Here is a 15,888-nt window from a genome sequence, read left to right as displayed (position 1 = left end):
GGCCCACAAACAGTGTCCACCTTGGCCTGCCCTGGCCTTGCCTCCCTGATTTGGTTCCTGCCCCCTCTGCTGCATTTCCCACCCAGCAGCCTGAGGGGTGTTTCTGAAACGGGAATCTGATGCTGCCTCAGTGGCTTCCTGATGCTGGCTCGGTAAAGCCCAAGATACTGTCCCTTGTTCCCTCCACTCCAGCCACACTGGCCCTGTCACCTGTCCACACGGGACAGGCACACACAGCTCCGACTGTGGGGACTTTGCTGTTGCTGTTCCCCCTCCAGGAATGACCTTGGAGCCATGTTTGAAGAGGCAGTACCCAGGATTCTTTACTCAGCTTCAACGTTTATGATAGCTCGTGGGATCTGACTATGATATTGGGAATGGCATCCAACCCCCTCCCCAAACCCCCTGGATACTTTCACTGTCCTCCTGAACCCACCCATGTCTACATGTGGTTTTTTTTAACTTTTGCTTAAAAAAAACCTATACATGGAATTCATGCTCAATGCAGAAAACTTTGAAAATACTAAAGTATAAAAAAAAATGCTTGAAGTCCCGCCATCCGGATCTCACTGCATGTGCCGTCTGGCATTCTATTTTTTCCTGTAACGCTCTGAAAAGATGTTAATTATTCCTGCCCATGGGATTTCTCTTCTCTGAACAGTCTCCTTTTGGATTCCAGACCAGATGAATTTCCCAGGAAGCGCCCCTTCGCAGCCTTCTGTGGGGTCCCTGTGTGAGGGCGGTGGAGCAGGGGCTGCTTTTTTAGCGATTGGGATCAGGGCCATCTCTAGCACATAGGGCACTTTACACCTAGAAGCAGGCAACCCTTTCTTAAGACACTTTGCTGTCATCTGCAGACAAGTTGCTATAACAAATATACACCGTTAGGATGTGCTTCATGTAAATGGTTGAGCTGGGGCTATTTGCAGAGCTGTGCGTTCGCTCTGGTGGGCTGTCCCCTAACCCACCTTTCTGCTGCCTTTCTCCAGGGTCCTCTATGGAAACAAGATCACAGACCTCCCCCGCGGTGTGTTTGGAGGCCTGTACACCCTACAGCTCCTGTAAGAACGAACCCTGGGTGTCTTGGGTGGGACCCAGGGAGGGGCCAGCATTCCTCTGGCCTGGTAGACTGTCCTTTTGGGCCTCTTTGCAGTATGGGACTCACTTGAGACAATGAGCTTGGAAGACAGGCAGACCCACTAGGGCTGAAAGAGTCTCCAGGGCTCTGCAGAGCCCAGAGAGGGAGGCAGAGGCAGCTTCAGAGCTGCTCACAGGATGCCAGAGCAGGGAGGCTGCTGGGACTCGGCCCATGCTCCTGAGGAGCCTGGTGTGGCTGGGGACAGAACTTTCTCCTGCAGGGGGACACCCATGCCGGCTCGGCCTCCTTGAGCCATGAACTTTCAGGCAAGGATTTTCTCCCAGGACTCAAGAGGCACTGAACACGAATGCTCCAACTCAGCTGCCTGGGGAACCCAATGGATCTCTGAGAAGGAGGAGGAGCTCCCCAAAAAATGCCTTTGCAAGGTGGCTCTCCACTTTCCCAGAATCCCACAGGGCATCTCTAGCAATTCTTGGAAAGAGAGAAGAGTGGGTTGACCGAGATGTCCCTGTGCATGGAGAAGGCAGTCAGAGTTCCAGGCCCCTCTGTGTGGAGCTGACATCCAGAGGGCAGATTCCCTGGGCCCACTTCGGTGGTTGCCTCCCTGTAAGAATGGAGGCAGGGGCTGAATATCGATGGTGATGATGACGTTAATGATGATATGGTGCACTGGTTCCAAGGCACATGTTGTTTCCACACTAACAGCTCTGAAACGGGGATGCACACTATAATCAGTGGCACATCATTTAGTTGGCAGCATTTTGTTCTTTATTGATAGTACAAAACACCCAGGACATGGGATGGGTCTGATGCTGAGCCTCTCCCCTTACCACCTGGTCCTGGCTCTGCCCACAGGCTCCTGAATGCCAACAAGATCAACTGCATCCGGCCTGATGCCTTCCAGGACCTGCAGAACCTCTCGCTGCTCTCCCTGTATGACAACAAGATCCAGAGCCTTGCCAAGGGCACGTTCACCTCCCTGCGGGCCATCCAGACACTGTGAGTGCCCTGATGCCTTCTTCTTCTCCCCTCCCAGCAGGAGGGCCTGGGGGAGGTTGCAGTCTCCAGGGACAGGCAGCTGTCCGGCTCTGGCCTGTTGTGCTCACTGAGGGTGGTCTCTTACAGAGGAAGGGCACAGACCTGGGTTAGACAGTCCTGGGTTCAAAGTCCACCTAGGCCTCTTAGGGCTGTGTGACTCTGGGCAGCTTCTCTGGGCCTCATTTTTATTTATCCATAAGATGGGGACACCTTCTCATAGAGTTGTTATGAAATGAAAGAGGATGTGTGTACAAAGCTTAGCTCATCACAAGTGCTTGATAAATGCTGGCTTTAGCTAACAGTAATATTGTTGGTGATGATGATAATATAGTGCATTGGTTCTAAGACACGTTTCTGCATTAACAGCTCTGAAACTGGGAGGCATGTTATCAGTGGCACATCAAAAATGGTAGTGCCTCTTACAATTCATAATGTAAATCAGATGAAATACTATAATGACAATGGTGACTGTAAGTAAAAAAATAGCAATAAATCTGGTAATTTGTTGTAATATTTTATTGTGGAAACTTAGAAGCAGATTAAGAGTAGTACAGTAGGCCAGGCATGGTGGCTCATGCCTGTAATCCCAACACTTTGGAAGGCCGAGGCAGGAGGATTGCTTGAGCTCAGGAGTTCAAGACCAGCCTGGGTAACATGGCTGGGCACCCCATCTCCACAAGAAATATTTTAAAAATGTAACCAGGTATGATGGTACACACCTATAGTCCCAGCTACCTGGGAGGCAAAGTAAAAAGCTTTCTTGAGCCCAGGAGGTTGATGCTGCAGTGAGCTGTGGTCACACTACTGCACTCCAGTCTGGGCAACAGAGTGAGACCCTGTCTCAAAAAAAAACAAAAACAAAGGGTACTACACTACGGTGAACACCCAAGTATTCATCACCCAGCTTTAACTCCCATGCAGTCTTGTTTTGCCTATCCCTCCCCCCTTCCCTGCCACCCAAAATATTTTGAACAAATCCCAGACGTTATATTGTTATCATACAGGCTTCATACATATCTCTAAAAGACAAGGATTCTTTAAAAATGCAATGACAACACTATTACTGTATCTAAAAAAATGTATAATTATTTCCTTAATATCATCAAGTATCTAATTAGTGTTCAAATTTCCAAATGTCTCTTACATGTTATACAATTTTTAATAGTTTGAATCAGGATTTAAATAAAGCCTGTGCAATATAATTGGCTGATGTTGGTTTATGTTGGTTGATGTACCTCTTAAGTTGCTCTTAACCTCTGTGTCCTCTCCATTTCCCTTTTCCTTGCAATTGATTTGTGGAAGACACTGCATCATTGGTTCTGTAGGGTCTAGATTTTGTTGATTGCATCCCTATGGTGCAGTTTGACCTGTTCCTCTGTCCTCTCTGTGTCCTGCAGATTGAAAATTGGATTTAGGAGCTTGGTCAGGTTCGGTTTTGATTTATTTGTTTATTTGGCAAGATGACTTTATAGATGGGATTGTGGATGTCCTATCAGGAGGCACATGTCTGGCTGTCTCCTTTTTGTGATAAAAACAGCCATTGATCTCAGTGCCTGAACCCATTAATTCACTAGGAATCCTGAAATGGTGATTTTGAATTTGTATCAGTCTGTTTTTGTGTTGCTATAAAGGAATACTCGAGACGAGGTAGTTTACAAAGAAAAGATGTTTACTTGGCTAACAGTTCTGTGGGGTGTACTCATATGGCACCAACATCTGCTTGGCTTCTGGTGAGGCCTCAGGAAGCTTAAAATTATGGCAGAAGGCAAAGGAAGGGTAGGCAGGTCACGTGGCAAGAGAAGGAGCAAGAGCGGGAGAGGGGAGTGCCATGCTCTTTTAAATAACCCAATCTTGCATGAACTCAGAGTGAGAACTCACTCATTACCACAAGGACAGCACCAAGCCATTCATCAGAGATCCAGTCTCATGCCTAGCCTTGCTTCACCTTCTGCTATGATTGTAAGCTTCCTGAGGCCTCACCAGAAGCTGAGCAGATGTTGGTGCCGTACTCATCCAGCCCACAGAACTGTCAGCCCAGTAAACCTCTTTTCTTTATAAATTACCTAGTCTCAGGTATTCCTTTGTAGAAACACAAAAACGGATGGATACAGATTCAACCAAACACCGATCCAAACACCTCCCACCAGGCCCCACCTCCGACACCAGGGATTACATTTCAACATGAGATTTGGCGGCGACAAACATCCAAACCATATCAGAATTCTAACATTCTTTTTCATTTCTAATGCAGTTGTGACTATGCTTTAAAACAGAATCCTTATATTTAGCTGGAATGTTTCCATGTAAAGAAAACTCTCCTCTGCTGTGTGGTTAAACTTAGACACTTACGTGCTCCCCTTCATTCCTCATCTTTAATTCTGAGCCTGAAGTTAGATGGCATGTGCTGACTTGTGGGTCCTGTGGTGTGCACTTAATGAGCATTAATTATTAATATTATCATGTCCATTGTTGTCACTGTCATCCCTGCCTCTATGTGGGGCAGGCAGTGCTCATGACCAGATAACATCTGCATGGGGTATTGGGATAGGTTCCAAACAGGCTGAGTAAAAGGTACAGCTCATGACCCCTGGGGACTCTGCACATCACCAGAGATGTCAGCCACAAAGACAAACTCATTAAAGTCCACAAATTCGCCTGCAGCCCAACTCCTGCTAATTAATTTACTTATAGCCAGGGAGATGAAGAGGAAGCCCCACGAGGAAACCTTGCCAAGTATGTGAAATTAGAGGGTACAGGGAGACACAGGCAAGGTGGACTATTTTAGGAAGCTGGCAGAATGTCTGAGAGAAACATGCGAAGATTTAATGGCTGGGGACTTCCACACAGGAAAACCTTGGGGATGGGGAATGGAAATGAGAGACTCATGTGAGCCACTGTCCTTTGCATGCATTATCTTAATACTTACTGTGACACTATGAAGATAGGTTCTATCATCCTGATTTTACTTAAAACCAAGACTGAGGGAGGTCACGTGACACACCCAGTGTTGTAGAACATCCAGTAGAACAGGAATTTTATCTCGGGCATCTCTTCATCATTACTGAGAAAGTACTTAGCTTCACCTTTAATTGTGCTTTTTCTGTAAGAACAGAACTCATTATTGAAGGATGTAACGTAAAACTGAACTTTCATGCACATATATTAGATGTTAACAACTGAACTACAGTTTGGAACAAGAATAAAAGAAATATAAATCCAAGGTACTATCAGGTACTATTATTACAACCTCAAAGTGGTTCAGCTCCTTGACTGAGTCTTATTTTATTAAACCTGAGCAGATTTAAATTTACCAAATCATGTTTGATTTGTCCATAGCGCCAAGATCTGTGGCCAAGTGCCTGTGTAACAGTATTGACTTTGCTGCAGTTTTACTTGCCCCAAGAGATTTAACATTAAAAAAAAGAGAGAGAAGCATCTCTATTGAGGTATAACTTGCATACCATAAAGTTCACCTGTTCTAAGTGTACAATTCAATGATTTTTAGTAAATTTCCAGAGTTCAACTATCACTGCAATTCAACTTTAGAACACTTCCATCACCTTCCTTTCCAAATCCCTTGTTCCGATTTCCAGACTCAGCTGCTGGCCATCACTGATCTATTTTTCTTTCTCTGTAGATTGGCTTTTCTATACCTTTCATTAAAATGGAATCATACAGGCCAGGTGCAGTGAGTGGCTCACACCTGTAATAATCCCAGTGCTTTGGGAGGCTGAGGTGGGTGGATCACCTGAGGCCAGGATTTTCAGACTAGTCTGGGCAACATAGTGAGATCCCCATCTCTACACAGAATTCTTAAAAATTAACTAGGTGTGGTGGTGCATGCCTGTGGTCCCAAGTACTCAAGAGGCTGAGGTGGGAGGATTCCTTGAGCCCAGGAGTTCAAGGATGCAGTGAGTTGATTGTGCCACTGCACTTAGGCTGGGTGACAGTGTGAGACCCTAACTCAGAAAAACAAACAAACAAATGAAATTATGCAATATGCCATCTTTTGTGACTGACTTCTTTCTTTAGCATAATGTTTTTGAGGCTCATTCATATTGCAGCATGTATCAGCACTTCGTTCCTTTTTATCACCAAATAATTTTTCCATTGTGTAAATAGACCACAATTTGCTTGTCCATTCTAGGTGATGGACATTTGGAGTGGTTTCCGCTTTGGGGACATTATGAACAATGCTACTGTGAATATTCACTCACAAATCTTTGTGTGGACCAATGTTTTCATTTCTTTTGGAATTTCTGGTTTATATGGTAAATTCATGTTTAACTTTTTTAAAGAAATTGCCAGTGTTTCCCAAAATGGCTGTACTATTGTACATTCCCTCCAATGGTGCATTACGAGGGCTCAAAATTTCTCTCATTCTCATCCTCACCAACACTTGGTATTGTTTGTCTTTTTTTTTTTTTGCATTTTGATTCTAGCCATCCTAGTGGGTGTGAAGTGGTATTTCATTGTGGTTTTAATTTGCATTTCCCTAATGACTAATGATCTTGAGCCTTTGCCTCCAATGAGCTGTGACTCCTTAATGCATGAACCTAGAAAGACACTGAGAATTAGTCCTCTCTTCCTTTCCCTCCGCTGCCAGAAATGTTCACAGAGGCAGATGCATGGCCTCATACGCATCACAGTTTTTGGGTGTTTCTTTAACATGATTGTTTTTTCCTAAATTGATTTTTTTCTTCCTCCTGAGTGTTTTCCCTTTCTAGCTTCCTGCCCTTTGAAACTGTTAAAAATTCTAATTTGTATAACATATTAAAGTTTATACAGAAGCCACCTGTTTCTGTGGGTGGTTCAAGTTTTATAGGTTGTCTTTGACACAGCCTGTTTTCAGAAAGGAGATATTCTACACTACACACCTGGAATATTTTAATACACGCCTAAGCAACACAATTGGGATGACTACACAGTTTTCCGCCAAGATGGTAATAAAGAGAAGCAATTGGTTCCTGCAGGGGCTGGGGCACTAAGGCACAGCCAGGTGTGGATGGGCAGCTGGGGGGGAGCTATAAGCAGTCCTTAAATCCTGGTATATTTTAAATTAGCTGCAAACTCGGCCCCCAGGATATCAGCAAACACATCCTGTCTGTGCAAACTGACAGTTTAAGAGGGGAAATAAATGTCGAGCTGGATGCAGAAGAGGTGGGCGGGGCCTGGTCCACCTGGTAATGCTGAGAGGAGCCAGAACTTGGGTGGGGAGGGGCGGGAATAGGGAAGGACACTGCAAAGGAGAGGTGGCAGAGACCCAGCTCCCAACTGGGGGCCGGAGGGCAGAGCCTAGGAGTTGAGGGATGGCAGAGAGCACCACCAAGGTCTGAGGTGAGCTGGGGGAAAAGTGGACATGGCAGGGCAAGTCCCTTTGAGTTGGCCTGCTGCTCTGTCTCCCTCCGCGGGTGGCTGCTGTTTTTTTTTTTTTTTTTTGCCCTGCTGGAGTGCAGTGGCACAATCTCAGCTCACTGCAACCTCCACCTTCTGGGTTCAGGCAGATTTCCAGAGCCAGGACAGGTGTAGGAACGCTCTTCCCAGGCTGTCTTGGTTTGGACAGCCATGAGCAGGGCATGTCCAGTGCTGTGGTAGCTCAGAGCCCACCCAAGGCCATGCCCCCATGGAGTCGCTCACAGCAACCAATCACTGCCATCTGCTGCCCGCCACCATCGCCACCTTTATCCTGCCGACCACACAGGCAGCTCGTGAGAGAATATGAGTGATTCCTCAGCAAGGGGTTGCTTAGTCATGGTTTCTGAGTTTACTTTGTGTTGAGAGACAGCCATAATATGGTCAAGGAAAGGTCACTCCTGTGGCCCTGGGTGGGGATGGTGACTTCTGGTAAAGCCCAGGGACTCTAGCAGGCCTTGCCACCCAAGCCCCATCCATCTCTATAGGAGACAGGCTGCTACCCAAGTCTGAAGGCAAGGGGACAAACCAGGGCCCATGGCCGCTGGGGAGGGTCAAAGGCCATGGTCTGGGTGCCAGCAGTTCTAGGTTTTGTTACCTTCTCTAGGCTTTGGCGTCCTTGCCTGTGAAAGGCCAGGGGTGCTCTGGGGAGTCTCTGGGTCCTTCCTTTCTCCACTCATGCTCATGAAATGTACAGAGGGAGGGAAAGGCGAGTAGAAAGAGGTGGGGCAGGATGAGACTTGATGGGGAGTACAATAGGGACAGTAGGAAGCTCCGGGTGGCAGAGACCCTTCCCCTGTGGTGCACAGGCAGGACCTCTCCAGAGTTGGTGGGCTGTACCCTGGGGGTTCACCCTACTCTCCCCCTTCTCCCTGTGGCCGACCCTAGGCTCCAGACCACAGGCAGCCTCCTTGGCCCCAGCCACAGCAGGGCCCTGTCCAGGTGGAGGTCTGCGCGGGTTTGCAGCCCTTGTCTCTCATAGCTGATCTGCCTGCTTTGGACAGGCACCTGGCCCAGAACCCTTTCATTTGCGACTGTAACCTCAAGTGGCTGGCGGACTTCCTGCGCACCAATCCCATCGAGACGAGTGGGGCCCGCTGTGCCAGTCCCCGGCGCCTCGCCAACAAGCGCATCGGACAGATCAAGAGCAAGAAGTTCCGATGCTCAGGTATCTGCCTGCCTGCTCGCCTGTTCACCTACCCTCCTGCCCACCTGCCTACCTCCATACCTGCCTGCCTGCCCACCTACCCACATGCCCACCTGTTCACCTTCCCGCCTGCCCTCCTGCCCACCTACCCACCTGCCCACCTGTTCACCTTCCCGCCTGCCCGCCTGCCTGCCTGCCTACCTGTGTGCTTGTCTGTCTGTCTTCAGCCTGCTCAGGAACACTGTGATGTTTCCTGGATGGCTCTCACAAAGGTGTCTTTCATTACTATGAACCCAGGCTGCAGGGTGAGGGCCCACAATTCTAGGCTTGATCTGAATGGTAGTTCAGTCCCACCTCATTTTATTGAGGCCTAGGGAAGAAGCAAGGCTTGTGAAGGTCCCAGAGGGAGGACTCGGGTCCCTCCACTTCCAGCCAGTTCTCTTTTATGTGACACTCAGGAGGCCTGGGAACCCTCCTCAGTGAGACAGGAGCCTCCTCCAGGCTTTGGAACACAGAAACACCCTCAGCAACTGTCGTCCCCATGGCATCTGGCTGGGGACAGTGCAGGGCAGCTTCTGAGCCTAGATCCTGGTCAAGGATCTGATGCCGTCTGTAAAGTTAGCACAGTCCCCACCATGTGCCATTGCAAGTGAGAGGTCAATGGTTTTGGCGTTCCTTGCAAGAGGTTTAATTGGATAGGGCACCCCCAGGGTCAGCCTGGGCAAAGAACACACGTGCTCTGTAGCTCACCCTTCTGCACACAGGGACTGGGCAGATGGGCTCCTCAGCCCTGTCTGGGGTGCCTTCCACTGAGCAGTGGGGCGGGGCCTGGGCTGCTCCTGCAGGTCCTGGCTGATTCCTGCATTGTGGTTTCTGCTTCTCTCCCCAGCCAAAGAGCAGTACTTCATTCCAGGTAGGAGAGTGGGGGGTACCAAGGCCAGCCTGGCGGGGATGGTGGGCGTGGGTGGGCAGGCTGGGGGCCCTGGTTGGCACAGACTGCTGGGAGCCTGCCCCAGGTCCCTCAGCCCCTGCCCCCGCCCTCTCATGGCAGGCACGGAGGATTACCAGCTGAACAGCGAGTGCAGCAGCGACGTGGTCTGTCCACACAAGTGCCGCTGTGAGGCCAGCATGGTGGAGTGCTCCAGCCTGAAGCTCACCAAGATCCCCGAGCGCATCCCCCAGTCCACGGCTGAACTGTGAGGGTCCCCAGCCATCCCCGGTCCCTAGCTGCCACTAACCCACCTTGGCCTACTCCCGGATTTTCTTGATCCAGCCCCAGACGGAGCCTCTGGCTCAGGACATGCCACCCACTGGCTTGGGCAGGGAGAAGCCCCCACCCTGCTCTCCTCTGCTTCATTCACAGCCCTCCTCACCCCTCAAATGCAGATGCCAGCCTTTGGCACTCGGGGCAGGTCACCAGCCTGAATCAGGGATGGCTTGTCTCAACGATGCATTTCTCTTCTTCTGGGGGATATGATTCCAAAATCCTTTGTTATTTTTATTCCTCTATCTAAAAACATGAATTTGTGTACACATATGTCTATGTGCATAGATGCCTGCAAGCATCTGTCATTTACGTCTGTAAATTTTTCATGGCATTTTTAATGTTAAAAATATCCCCATTCATATCCTCCCCAGTACTAGGCCCAGCCTTCCTTTGAAATAGGATCAGTTGGCTTTGCCAGATAAATTCTTCTGGGAGTCTTCTGTGTTTGAGTCCCAGGTATTCTCAGTTTGGAAGGGATTTGAAGTGTCCATCATTTGTTGATGTGTAAGTTCATTCTTGCCTCTTACAGGCGACTGAATAACAATGAGATTTCCATCCTGGAGGCCACTGGGATGTTTAAAAAACTTACACATCTGAAGAAAATGTGAGTTCTCCACTGGCAGGAAGGCGCCTGTCAGGATGCTGGCCCGGGATGGAGAAGGGAAATGCCAGGGTGGGGGCAGCCCCACTGGGGGTCCAGGGCTCTGTGCATGGGGGTGTGGCCTGCAGGAAGCTCTGGGTGCGGGCCATATGGAATCCTCCCCACCGCCTCTTCTCTCAGCAACCTGAGCAACAACAAGGTGTCAGAAATTGAAGACGGGGCGTTCGAGGGCGCAGCCTCTGTGAGTGAGCTGCACCTGACTGCCAACCAGCTGGAGTCCATCCGGAGTGGCATGTTCCGGGGTCTGGATGGCCTGAGGACCCTGTGAGTGTGCAGGGCTGGGGAGCAGGGTGGGCCAGCTGCAGGAGGTAGGGGAAGCCAAGGGAGAGGAAGAGAAAGAGGCTGGAGGAGCTCCTCCCCTGGCCCCAGCTCGCAGGAGGCGGGGGAGAACTGAGGATCCTGACTGTGTTGGAATAGGCCATCAAGTGTTGGTGACTCTTGGTGAGGCCTGTTCTCTTGTATCCTGGGGCATGGGGTCGATGCCCAGTTGGCATCAAGGGATGGAGACACATGGGTCCTCCTAGGGGTCCCTTCCCATTACCATCTGGCCAGACTGTAAGAGCACAGCGTGAGTTAAGGAGTGGCTGGCGCTACTGCAGGCAGGAGGGGCTGGATGACCTTGCCAAGGTGACTCAGTGGGTGTAGAGGGGGGAGCAGGGGTGTTGCGCTGTCCCTGAGATGCTGGGATCCCATAACCCAGAGCCCAGCCTGAGCTGAGCAGACCCCTGGAGCTCAGTGGGATCCTGGGGTCATCTGCTCCTCCATGAATGATGCAGGACATCCCCCACATCTGCCCAGGCAGTGCTGGCTCTTCAGATGATCCTGTAGGTGTGCAGCCTGTCCCATAGGCAGGGCAGTCCATCAGACCTCCCACAGAGATGGAAATGTGTCGTGTCTGTGCTGTCCAGTCCCATCACCTCGCGTGGCTGTGGAGCAGTTGAAATGTGGCTAGTGCTACTGAGACACTGAATTTTGAATTTCATTTTATTTTAATACATTTAAATAGCTACATGTGGCTAGTGGCTACTATATTGGATGCTCTAGAATATAGTGCACGGCTCTAGAAGCCACTTGGCTGCGTGTAAGTCCCAAATCTGCAGCAGGATAGAATTGTCTCTGAGCACGTATCATGGAGTTTATAGAAGGTAAATGAATGTGTGACGGGACTCCCTATGGATTTTTGCTGCTTTATTTTTACAAAAAGTGAATTTTATTATGCACTGCGTTTTGCAGCTTGCTGTTTTCACCTGTGAATATAGAATTGCCATCTTTCCAGGCTGTTCCTAAAGGGCTGCCTCATTTTTCTTTATGCTTACCTAGTATTCCTTGAATGCGGGTGTGGAGGCTGTGCAGTCCCTCCCTCCCTCTCTCTCTTTCTTTCTCTCTCTCTCTTGCACTCTCTCTTTCTCTTTCTCTTTCTTTCTTTCATCTTGCTCTGTCTCCCAGGCTGGGGTACAGTGGCGTGATCTTGGCTCACTGCTGCCTCTGCCTCCTGGGTCAAGCCCTTCTCCTGCCTCAGCCTCCCTAGTAGCTGGGATTACAGGCACCCACCACCAGACCCAGCTAATTTTTGTATTTTTAGTAGAGATGAGGTTTCACCATGTTGGCCAGGCTGGTCTTGAACTCCTGACCTCATGATTCATCTGCCTCAGCCTCCCAAAGTCTGGGATTACAGGCATGAGCCATCGGGTCCGGTCAGTTGCATTCTTTCAAAGGAAGATTTGGATAGGGACAGGAGAAGAGAAGGGCCCATACCCCGTCACTATCCAGAAATGACCACTGTTAATTGTTGGTATAAACAACTGTCTTTCCAGTCTTTTACACATCTCTAAACCTGCATACGCATACATGTATACACATACATACATACATGCATGCATGCATACAGAAATATTCTAATGGAATAGTACATTTTATTTAGTAATCTGCTTTTTCCTTAAACTTAATAGGAGCACCATTACATATTAAAATTTTTTTCCATTTCACATTTAATTCCTAATATAAAAAAAATGTTCTGCATCAATTTGAATGACTATGTATTATATAATTATTGGCAACATAGGCTGTTTCTAAATTTTTTTTAATTATAAGACGTGTTGTATTGATAAGTGCTTTAGGAGGTTCAGGCAGCTATAACAAAATGCCACAGACTGGAGGTTTTTAGACAACAGAAGTTCTGGAGTCGGGAAATCTTAGACCGGAGTGCCTGCATGGACGGTTCTGGTGAGGGCCCTCTTGTGGGTTGCACACTTCTGACTTCTCATGATGTCCTCACATGGTTGAAAGAAGGCAGGAGAGCTCTCTGGGATCTTCTTGGTAAGGGCGCTAACTCCGTTCATGAGGGCTCCACCCTTATGACCTCATCACCTCCCAAAGACCGCCCCCATCCTAATCCCAACACATTGGGGATTAGGACTTAGACATAGGAATTGGAGGGGAACACATTCAGCCTGTAACAATATCTTTATTGTGAAGTTCATTTATAATGCATGATTAAACACTTGTTAGGAATTCGTAAAAGATGGAAGACAAGTGAAAACATAAAGTGTCTTTTTGGGGGTTTTGATACGTCTTACCAAGTGCACTTCCCGGGAGGTACGAAGGCACCTCCCGCCAGTGTCCGTCACTCACTCTCACAGCTCCTGGACTTTATTATGATAATTACTATTCTTATTATCATATCTTTCATTCTTTTTCAATTTGGCAGGCAAAAAAATCAATATTGCTTAAATGTCTTTGATTAGTAGTAACACTGAACACTTATGAATGTTGATAAACATTTTCTTTTGTGAATTTGCTATTCTGTGTTGGCTTGGTTTTTGTTTTTACTTTTGATTGAGGAGTGAAATTGAGCGGGTTTTGTTACAGTTGCGTGGGGAGACAGCATCTCGCCCTGTCGCCCAGGCAGCCACGCTGCAGTAGTGCCATCATAGCTCACCATAACCTTGAACTCCTGGGCTCAAGAGATCCTCCCACCTTAGCCTCCCAAGCAGCTGGGACAAGCACACACCACCATGCCTCGCTAATTTTTAATTTATTTGGTAGAGACAAGGTCTCACTGTACGGCCCGGGCTGGTCTCATACTCCCGGTTTCAAGGGATCCTTGGCCTCCCGAAGTGCTGGTTTTTACAGGCATGAGCCACTGCATCAGGCTTGAGCTGGGCTTTTGATGAATGGCAGCTTTTCCAGATGTAGATGAGGAAAAAGAGTATTCTAGAAAGCTGTCACAGCGGAGCAGCAGGCTGAGGGCTGGTCCATCTCTCGGGAGGCAGGCAGGTGCCAGGGCTGAGATGGTCCAGGCCCGGGTGGACAAAGTCTCAGGTCACAGGAAGGAGTTCGAACATGACTCTGTGGGCAGTTTGGAGGCTGTGGGTGGGCTTTAAGCTGGAGAGTGACAGGTGGATTTGGTTTCAGGAAGTCTCCTGGGCACTGATGTGGAGTGTGGCCTAAAGATGGGCAGGAACTCTAGGCATGCAGGGCATGGGGGCGAGGCCAGGACAGTGGCAGGGAAGAGAGGGAGACAGAGCCTCGAGGCTTCTCAGAGGCAGGGGCAGTCTGGACTGAGCACAGGTGTGTAGAACTTGCCTCACCTGGCTGGGGCCAGCCTGGCACGTGTTCCTGGCTCTGTGGCTGAGAACCTATGGAGGAGAACTGTGAACGTGCCACGGTGGCCGAAGCTGCATGGTCCAGCAAAGGCCTTCTCCTCCCTCCCTGCTCCTCCTCCCCAGGATGCTGCGGAACAACCGCATCAGCTGTATCCACAACGACAGCTTCACGGGCCTGCGCAATGTCCGGCTGCTCTCGCTCTACGACAACCAGATCACCACCGTGTCCCCGGGGGCCTTTGACACCCTCCAGTCCCTCTCCACGTTGTGAGTCCGGCCACCAGAACAGGCGGGCAGGGGTTCTGGAAGCAGCCATCCCAAGGGCATGGTCCTTTTGGGCAGCCACTTTGAAAGAGCTCAACCTGGGGATGCTGGGTCTTCGTGGTTTGCTGAAACTGGGTTCCACATTTCAAGGTCTCCCTCTGGTCCTGAGAGACGGTCCTCTTGGTGATGGGTGGTGGTCTGGGACAGGGTGCCATGTGGCCAGAGTGTGGCACGTCCTGCTGTGGTGGACAGGAGGGGTTTGCTGGCACCGCTGGGGGACAGGGTGTCTCCATGGCCACCTGGCCTGCCTCTTCCAGGAACCTCCTGGCCAACCCTTTCAACTGCAACTGCCAGCTGGCCTGGCTGGGAGACTGGCTGCGGAAGCGCAAGATCGTGACGGGGAACCCTCGCTGCCAGAACCCCGACTTCTTGCGGCAGATTCCCCTGCAGGACGTGGCCTTCCCTGACTTCAGGTGTGAGGAAGGTAACTCGCGCTCCCCCATCCCCCGCCAGTGGCAAGGGAGAGGGCGCTGTAGGTCCAACCAGCAGGGTGGGGCAGGTTAGGAGGAGGGGGGTGGGCAGGCAGCACCCCCGGCATGCCCCTGAGAGGAGAGGTTCAGCGGGGAGGGAGGCCCTGTGTTCAGGAGAGGCGAGGATTCACCCCTGCCTGGTGGTGTCTTTTTGTGGTTATAAGAGCAATAAAGTTCCTAGCATTGAAAAATGGGAAAATATGGATAAAAGAAGGAAATAAACTTTACCTATTATCCCGTCACTCAGAGAAAACAGTTCACATTTTAGTGTAGTTTTCTTTCTTTCTTTCTTCTATCCTTTCTTTTCTTTTCTTTCCTTTTCTTTTCTTTCTTTTTTCTTTTTTTTGAGATGGAATTTCTCTCTTGTTGCCCAGGCTGGAGTGCAATGGCTCAATCTCGGCTCACGGCAACCTCCACCTCCTGCTTCAAGTGATTCTCCTGCCTCAGCCTCCTGAGTAGCTGGGACTACAGGCATTTGCCACCAAGTCTGACTAGTTTTTGTATTTTTTCATAGAGATGGGGTTTCTCCATGTTGGTCAGGCTGGTCTTTAACTCCTGACCTCCGGTGATCTGCCCACCTCGGCCTCCCAAAGTGTTGGGATTACAGGGGTGAGCCACTGCGCCTGGTCTAGTGCAGTTTCTATGCATTTGGTTAACTCAGACTTGCCTTTCGGCTGTCCCTAAGTACTCTAGACTCATGGGGTCACCTTATCTTAACATGCAATGGAACCCTTTTGAGTCCCCTCCCCCATATGTAGGAAGCCCTGGTCACTTTTTGCTCCAATGCCCTGTTTCCTGTGACTTCTCAGGGTAGCCCCGCCCCTCATTTTTTCCCCACAGCACCAAACACCCAAGGTCACTGCTG

The 15,888-nt window shown here is 49.5% G+C and overlaps 1 protein-coding gene across 5 annotated transcripts in view; it reads left to right on the top strand.

The window, feature by feature from the left end:
- Nucleotides 1–15,888, top strand: part of SLIT1 (slit guidance ligand 1) — a 189,857-nt gene that overhangs the window by 132,594 nt on the left and 41,375 nt on the right. For all 5 annotated transcript variants that reach the window (XR_004269883.1, XR_004269881.1, XR_004269882.1 and 2 more), the window contains exons 12-20: nt 990–1,061; nt 1,955–2,098; nt 8,554–8,717; nt 9,586–9,609; nt 9,748–9,892; nt 10,493–10,567; nt 10,745–10,888; nt 14,353–14,496; nt 14,811–14,977. Coding sequence is in view for 2 of the 5 variants with exons in the window: in XM_032281172.1 (XP_032137063.1) it covers nt 990–1,061; nt 1,955–2,098; nt 8,554–8,717; nt 9,586–9,609; nt 9,748–9,892; nt 10,493–10,567; nt 10,745–10,888; nt 14,353–14,496; nt 14,811–14,977 (1,079 nt within the window). In the remaining 3 variants the exon portion in view is untranslated. The remainder of the gene's footprint in view (nt 1–989; nt 1,062–1,954; nt 2,099–8,553; nt 8,718–9,585; nt 9,610–9,747; nt 9,893–10,492; nt 10,568–10,744; nt 10,889–14,352; nt 14,497–14,810; nt 14,978–15,888) is intronic.

This window comes from Sapajus apella, unplaced genomic scaffold (assembly GCF_009761245.1).
Source record: "Sapajus apella isolate SASKATOON/1434 unplaced genomic scaffold, GSC_monkey_1.0 scaffold13, whole genome shotgun sequence".
In the NCBI taxonomy this organism is placed as follows: domain Eukaryota; kingdom Metazoa; phylum Chordata; class Mammalia; order Primates; family Cebidae; genus Sapajus; species Sapajus apella.
Note: the sequence above shows the minus strand (reverse complement) of the source record. Positions and strands in the feature narration are given on the sequence as shown.